Source organism: Manihot esculenta, chromosome 11, assembly GCF_001659605.2.
Source record: "Manihot esculenta cultivar AM560-2 chromosome 11, M.esculenta_v8, whole genome shotgun sequence".
NCBI lineage: Eukaryota > Viridiplantae > Streptophyta > Magnoliopsida > Malpighiales > Euphorbiaceae > Manihot > Manihot esculenta.
Window position 1 is genome coordinate 27,897,287 of NC_035171.2, and position 8,197 is coordinate 27,905,483.

General features: G+C 33.5%; 1 protein-coding gene across 2 annotated transcripts; it reads left to right on the forward strand.

Moving 5' to 3' along the window:
- Nucleotides 1-634: 634 nt before the first annotated feature.
- On the forward strand, nt 635-7,962 carry LOC110627114 (disease resistance-like protein DSC1). 2 transcript variants are annotated; one of them, XM_021773354.2, is made up of 5 exons: nt 635-1,207; nt 1,314-2,415; nt 2,530-2,829; nt 2,924-3,898; nt 7,100-7,962. In XM_021773354.2, the coding sequence occupies exons 1-5, from the start codon at nt 717-719 to the stop codon at nt 7,637-7,639; spliced, it is 3,408 nt and encodes a 1,135-aa protein (XP_021629046.1). In that variant the 5' UTR covers nt 635-716; the 3' UTR covers nt 7,640-7,962. The 2 variants fall into 2 exon arrangements, with proteins under 2 accessions (XP_021629046.1, XP_021629048.1); XM_021773356.2 differs by having other exon boundaries at nt 1,064-1,207; nt 1,292-2,415.
- The last annotated feature ends 235 nt before the right edge of the window (nt 7,963-8,197 follow it).

Below are 8,197 nucleotides of genomic sequence, written 5' to 3' on the forward strand. Positions count from 1 at the left end.
TTTTAATTTTAAAATATATTAAAATATTTTGATATTTTTAAAAGTTTATTAATTTATTTAATTATTAATTTTTTATTATTTAATTTTTATTAGTTAATTTCTCTAATTTTAAATTTTTTTAATTAGTTACTAATTTCAGAAATAATTTAAAATTTTTTATAATATTTAATGATTATTTTTTTTAATTAGTTACTCAATTTCAAAAGTATTTTAAATTTTTTTATAATATTTAATTATTAAAATTAATGGAGAAATGAATTAATAAATTTTTTAAAATATTAAAAATAATTTAATATATTTTTTAAAATTAAAAAATTAATTAATAAAATTTTTCGGATTAAGTTTTAATTTTTTTTTATTAGATATAAATGATTTTTTTTTAATATTTTTAAGAAAAGGGTGATTTTCCATCGATTAATTACTATCTCATTTTTTTATTATAATTAAATTTGATTGGGTGCAAAATTGAAACTTTTAGTTAAAAAAAAATCTAAAAAGAAAATAAAAATCCTCGAAGCTAAAAATATATCTTAAAAAAAGGGAAGGAGGCCCACGTCTTTACCATCGGAACGTACAAGGAGCCACGTGTCCAAGCACATTTCACACTCACTCACCAAAAGTCCCTTGACCAGGAAAGAGAAAAAAAACACTCAGCAAAAGTCTAGCCTTCGCTTCTCCGTTATATTCACGCAAATTTTCTTCAGCAACCAATTCTGATGGCTTCTTCTTCTTCTTCTTCTTCTTCTTCCATCAATTCTCCATGGAAGACGTATGATACGTTTATAAGTTTTAGAGGCGCAGACATCCGAGATAATTTTCTCAGTCATCTGTACGAAGCTCTGAATCGAAAACACATCCGTACATTCAAGGATGAAAACCTTAACAGAGGAGAAGAGATCACACCAGCCCTTTTGGAAACAATTGAAAACTCAAAGATTTCCATTGTCGTATTCTCAGAAAACTATGCCTATTCTCCATGGTGTTTGGATGAGCTTGTTAAGATCCTTGAATGCCAGGAAACTAAAGGACAATTAGTATTGCCAGTTTTTTACCAAGTAGATCCCACAGATGTTCAAGAGCTGACTGGTAGATTTGAGGATGCAATTGCTCAACACAAACAAAAATTCTCTTTAGAAAAGGTGGAGAGCTGGAGCCGCGCTCTGATGGTGACAGCCAACATTTCTGGTTGGGATTCGGGAAAGACCAAGTGAGACCCTTATTTTCTATATCTTTTTTTAACTTATATTTGTTTATCTATTTATTAATTTGCGGCACGTTTGAATTACTGTAGTTTGCTGTTTGTATGTGATCAGGCCTGAATCTAAAATGCTTGAGGAAATTATCAGTGATGTTAGCAAGAAACTGAGTAACTTGTTTCTAAGTGTTCATGATGAAGAGGGTTTTGTTGGAATTGATTCTCGTGTTGAGACAGTTGAAACATTGCTTTGTCTTGAAACAGATGATGTTAGAATGATAGGAATATGGGGAATGGGAGGTATTGGAAAGACAACTATTGCTGACAAAGTATTTAGTAGAATTAAGGATAAATTTGAGAATCCATGCTTTATCTCAAATGCCCGAGAAGAGTTAGAAAAATGCACTCTAGCTGATTTACGAGATAAAATCCATGGAAAAATATTAGGGGTAGAGAATTTTTATAAAGGCACGCCATTTACACTGCATCCTTTCATTAAAAGAAGTCTTCCAAATGCAAGAGTTCTTGTTGTTCTTGATGATGTTGATGATTCCCAGCACCTTACAGACTTAGTAGGAGGGTTCAATCTGTATGGTCCAGGAAGTAGAATCATAGTAACAAGCAGAGACAAAGAAGTGCTTGAGACTGTAGATTGCAAGAAATATATTTATGAGGTTAAGGAATTAGTTTATCGTGAATCTCTTCAACTCTTTAGCTTGCATGCCTTCAAACAAACTCATCTCGCAGAAGGCTACATGAAACAACTATCAGAAAGAGCTATAAGTTATACACGAGGAGTTCCATTAGCCCTTAAGGTTCTAGGCTGCAGCCTTTATGGTAAAGATGAGAAAGAATGGGTAAGTGAGTTGGAAAAACTTGAAACTATTCCCAATAAGAAAATTCAGGACATTCTGAGAAGAAGTTATGATGGACTTGATCGCAATGAACAGAGTATATTTCTCGATATTGCATGTTTTTTCAAAGGGGAAGACCTTCAGCCTGTAAAAGATATATTAGATTCATGTGGTTTTTTTGCAGAAATTGGAATAAGGCGTCTGGTTGATAAGTCTCTTGTCGCTATTTCTGAAGAGAAGTTAAAGATGCATGACTTACTGCAACAAATGGGTATGGATATTGTTTGCGAGGAAAATAAAGAGCCCAGAAAGCGTAGTAGGCTGTGGAATGCTAAGGATATATGTGACATGTTGACAAGAGATAAAGTAAGAAAATGCATTGATTTCTTTCATATTTGAGTTTCTTTTTTCTTTTCAAAAATGAGAGATTTAGTTTTGCGAGTTTTGTGCTCATTTTCTTTGCTTAATTTCCTTTATCAGGGGGCTGGAAGAGTTGAATCCATATTGCTGGACTTGTCCAAAATTGTAGGCATGGAACTGAGCCCTTGTGTCTTTGAGAAATTGTATAATCTTAGATTGGTCAAATTTTACAACCCTTTATCTAGGGAGATAAAGTTACATCTTCCTAAAGGCCTGAAATGTCTTCCAAATGAGCTGAGGTTTCTCTACTGGGATCAATGCCCTTTAAAATCATTGCCGTCAAAGTTTCACCCCGAGAATCTTGTTGAATTGCACCTTCATAGTAGCCAACTCAAACAACTATGGAACGAAGATGTTCCGGTATGTTTGAGCATGATCCTTTATGAAATTGTCTAAAGAAACTTGAGGGTAATATATTGAAACTTATACTTAACCATTTTCTTTGTCATTACAGTGTCTTGAAAAGTTGAAATTTATGGACCTGAGCAACTCGGAACAACTGATGAGAATTCCAGACTTGTCTAAATTCCCGAACCTTGAGGTTATGTTTTTGAGAGGCTGTACGAGTTTGGTTGAAGTTTCTTCATCTACTAAGTATCATAGCAAGATTACAGGTCTAGATTTTCGAAACTGCAGAAAATTCAGCCATCTTTCAAGCCGCATTTATTTGATGAATCTTGTAAGTCTTTCTTTCGATGGGTGCTCAAAACTAGCGCATCTTCCAAGTAGCTTAGGCGAGTGCGGATGTCTTAAAAACCTTAATCTCATTGAATGCTCAAAGCTAACGAGTCTTCCAAACAGCATATGCAATCTGAAATCTCTAATGAAGCTTCTCATCACAGATTGTGTGAATCTCCGTGGATTGCCAGAGAACTTGGGGGACTTGGAATCTCTGGAGGAACTGATTATTAGACGTGGTATAAAGAAACTACCATCTTCTATCAATCAGTTGAAGGAATTGAAATTCTTGACCTGTAATGGGTGTAAAGGTTTGAAATTGCCTCCTTTAACAGGTTTGGCCTGTCTTCAGTTCCTTTCTCTTGAGGGTTGTGGTATATCAGAAGTTCCCAGTAATCTTGGCTCTTTAGGGTCATTGGTAAATTTAGTTTTAACTGGAAACAACTTCAGAAGCATACCCATAAGCATCATAGAATGCTCTGGGTTGAAAGAACTTCACTTAGAAGAATGCAAGAAGCTTCAATTTTTGCCAGAGCTTCCATCAGCTCTACGATGGTTAAATGCAGAAAACTGCACATCCCTGGAATTTCTATCGAGCTCATTCATGCAAGGATACACGAATTCCTGTCTTTTGACGGATTTTAGCAAATGCATTAATTTGAATCAGAGTGCATACAGAGGATTAATGGATTGTTTACTGCTGAAACTTCAAAGCATGGGAAAGCCAGACGAAAAATATCTGGTCAAACAGGTTCTTCTCTTTCCCTCTATTATTATATAAATGCATCATTTGATATAGATTATGAATCCAAAAAAAAAAAATCAAATTAATTTTACAATTTCAGTTTGATTTACTCTCAAAGTAGTTCGGTTTTATCTGGTCTGATTATCAATATACTTTTTCTTTTGGATTAAACTAAAGTCTTGATGGTTGTTTAAAAAGTTTATGCTTTTGTGATAGTTTTATATGGTACCGGATAAATATATTATAGTTTATCATATGTATGAATTTTTTTTAAAAAAAATTCTTAAATATATAAGTATTTGATATAAGATTATTTTAGAATAAGTAAATCAAATTATACTATTTAATATAAATTTTATTATCTTCATTTTCTTAAAAATGAGGGCTCTTAAAGTGTTATGCCCCCTTAAGCCCAAGACCAGTCTTTGATTTAACCCAGCCTACGGATTACCACTGAGTTTGAGATGGTCCCAATATAACGCATATTGGACAACTTGCTATCAATACATGTTGCACTCCTAAGAAGTAACATTTAAAGATCATGCTGGTATGGGAGTCAAATTGAAATTAGGAGCATGCCAACACTTAATTCCTTACCACAACACCTGGTGGAGAGTCAATTATTGAAGTTTACCTTAAGGAATTATTAGGTACTGCTGTTATTAACAAATTAATCTCTACATTTTTATAAACTCATTACAACATTCCTAACTTTTACCTTTGTTAACCATATAGTCTTTCCATTCATTTTCAATCATTTTTCCCAATTAAGCTTGATATAATTATAAACTTCTAAAATTACCCTCACAACTATTACAACATCTTCCAACAGGATTGAAATCTTCATTCTTTTCCATACCCAAGGCAGGGCTCCCAATTAGCGGCATGAGGTTGAAATCAGTGAATCAGAGGTTCCCCTTCAATTTCACATACTAGATTCAACAGAAACACAATTTGGTACATCATGGAGAGTTGGCGTAATATTTGTTTAACAAGTTGTTAGATTGGGTGAGCATTTGTTGACGAGGCCACTGCTTGCAAACAATGACACAACTTTTTTAATCATGGCTAGAGGTCATCAAAGAACATTCTCGAGGACATTTTCCAAGTTCCTGGTTAGGATATGGAGTTTGGTATTTAGGTACAGAATCATGTCTAGACCTAGAAGTAGAACTAGAAGTACAAGTCTGGTTCTTGTTGGTGTACGAATCAATGGCGATAACAAAATCAGAAGGCAGAGATAGGTTGTAGGAATGCAACTCTTTCACAATGCATTTACAAGTAGTCGTCTTGATTTTCAGATTTCAAAGGCTACCCATCCTAATCTTTACTTGAAGTGGTTTGATGGGAAGAAGAGAGTGAGAGCTGAGTGTTCAAAATTCAGTATGGCAGACATAACGTATGTAGGTGGTTTAGGTATTGAGGTATAAGGATGTGAATTAGCTTAGAAGATAAGAGTAGTTTAATCTTTTTGGTGGATTTAGAACACCCAAATATATTTTTAAAAATATAAAACAACTATCTAAAATACAGAAAATAAATATTTAAAAATGAAAAACAACTATCCAGAAAACAGATCAAGAACAAATAGCAACCGTAATTTCTGCAGAAAATATCAAATGAATAGCAACAAAAAAAATCTTAACTTATGACAAAGATAGAGAAAATCAACTTAAATTTCATTCCTAAAAACAAAGTATATACAAACATTTTTTTTCTCTTTTCTTTCTCATTTTCTCAGCTCTTCTACTCTCTTTTCCAGCACCCACCCTTTGCACTTACACTTTTCTGGCAATAATTCACTCTTTTATAGGCAAAGAAAAGTCTTTTACAAGTTAGCAACCGTCTACCTAACTACAAGACAAATCTTTAGCTAAAATATGAAGGCCCATTCCTTTTGAACTAATAACATCACGTCAAAAAATTTTCTTACAGAAAATTTCATCAATTCCAACACTCCTCTTTGATGAGATTTTTGTTGGAGTCGAAAAATATTTTGGTTATTACATTCTCCATGTAAGTTTCTTTAAGAAAAAAGATCCCATAGAACAAAAATTGAAGTCTGGAAGAGCTTCCCAATGAATTTGAAGTTGCTATTGCATCTGCTACCCAAAAGAATATGAAGCTTAAGTAATAAATCCAAACTTCAAATGAAGTAGCAGAAATTGCAAAATCCTAATTGAGACAGCTTGAGACACAATTTATCATAGCAGAATAGAGGAATCCAAAACAGGATAGGAATTTCTATGAAGAAGAAAAGTCTAGTTTTTTGGCCAAAATAGACAAATGGTTTGTGTTCCAAGATGAAAAAAGGTTCTGATTCGAATTCAAAACTAGATTTAGAAGTGTCATTTGTTGAATGGAATGTGAAGGCACCATTGGAGGTCATATATGAAGCATACGAACGAGAAGGAGAAGACGAAGGAGATGACAATGAGAATTACCATAATTTTGATCTACCCAGGTTGCCGCTTCTTAAAGGTAGTATACATGGTTCCAGGTTTGGGTTAATGTACATGTTCTAGCTCTCCAACCCATTATTCATTGTAAACTGTGAAGGATGACGAGAGATTGAGTACAACAATGAGGTTGAGTAGCAGCAGCGAGCTTGACAGGCGATATATTCAGAGGAATGGCTGAATGGCTGAGCTTGTGGGTTCTATGAACCCATTTAATAGGAGGGTGGACAGAAGTTAACATTTTGAGTTAATTGATCTAATCTGTTTAGTAAAAGGGCTTGTTGGACCAAAAATTTTATTGGAGCTTAAGTGAATTTTTCAAAATTTTGCCTTGTAATAATTTAATTCTATTTACACAAATAAAAAAAAATATTATAATTGATCTATATGCATTTTTATTATTAATTAATGATATATAGGGATTAATATGCAATGTTAAAATAATATATCTTTAAAAACTATTATTATATTTAGATGATACTTGGATTAGGGGGTAGCTGATGGAGATTTCATACTCAGCAACTACTATATATCTATTTAATAAAAGTGTTATCAACCATCATTTAGTTGATAGACCCCTAAATTACTGCAGTTCTAAAAATAGTGAAATTAGAGTTATTTTGTTTTCCTCATACATGTGGGCAATAGACCCTAAATTGCTGCAGTTCTAAAAATTATGAAATTAGAGTTAATCTTTTTTCATTATACATGTAAGTGATTTATTTACTAATTCTTTTTCATTTTGCAGGCTGATGCAACAAATATTTGTTGCATAAAGGAGTTATGCATCCCTGGAAGTGAAGTGCCGGAATGGATGATGTACAAAAATGACTCTGGATCTTCTTTATCATTCTCTTTCTCACCACCCCATGCTACTCACTTCCTCAAGATCGCTTTTTGTGCCCTATTTGCACCCAAAGCTAATGATCCTCGTAAATTCATGTATGTTGGATGCAATTGCCGGTTTATGACCGAGTCCGGAGGCATCCTTGAAGCGAGTTCTGGTTGCGCACTGGTCAATAAGCATCATATGTCCCTTTGGTATTCTGCTATTCATTTTAACTCAAACAAATTCTGGATTACCAAAGCCTCTTTTCAATTTTATGCCGTTTGCGATGATCAGTTCTTTGCTATTATGGATAAGGAAGAATTTATTAGCAATGTCATAAGCAAGTGCGGAGTTCAACTAATATTTGATTATAACTTGGAAGATGACGACAATAGACAAAGACTATCAGCGATGGTGGATCATGATGAGGTCATATGCGAAGGGTTGTTCTTTACTTGATTTTCTGGAATGACCCCTCGAAAGATTGAAAGAGAATCATCAGTTTGCAAGGTTTGGATTTAAACTTTTCATTATCCCTTTTTATCACCTTAGTTATGTACCTGGGTTGTGCTTTTGATCAAACCAAAGCCCAACCCACCCAGATGGTGTTTGCTTTGATGCTCATGTATGTGTGTTTTGAAGTTGCTTTAATTCAAAACATTCTCCCTCTCTTTTTGGAATTCGCCATTAAACTTGGTGTTACAGAAATTCTGTTTTTTTTTTTCCTTTTTTATTCTGTCTTAACTTTTAAGGAGAAATGGTAACTTGAATTTTAAAATATATTTATAAATTGATGTACATGTATTTCTAAATATGAACATAATTATGCTAGGTGATAAGGCACAATTTTAGCAGATATTTCAGTCTATCCTTAGCACTAATATGAGTATTTTTCTAGTTAATCTTATGCTTTTTCTCGTATTTTCACATAAAAGTACAAGAACTTGCTATTGAATGAACATTCTGAAAAAGCTGCTGAACAAGCCTTGACTAGTGACCGGTGATGTGGGCGATTTG

Bases quoted from the DNA above. Each gene is read 5' to 3' on its own strand.
- LOC110627114 (XM_021773354.2), top strand. From the start codon at position 717: ATGGCTTCTTCTTCTTCTTCTTCTTCTTCTTCCATCAATTCTCCATGG. The intron at 1,208-1,313 runs GTGAGACCCTTA...GTATGTGATCAG, and splicing joins TGGGATTCGGGAAAGACCAA to GCCTGAATCTAAAATGCTTG. The intron at 3,899-7,099 runs GTTCTTCTCTTT...TTCATTTTGCAG, and splicing joins AAAAATATCTGGTCAAACAG to GCTGATGCAACAAATATTTG.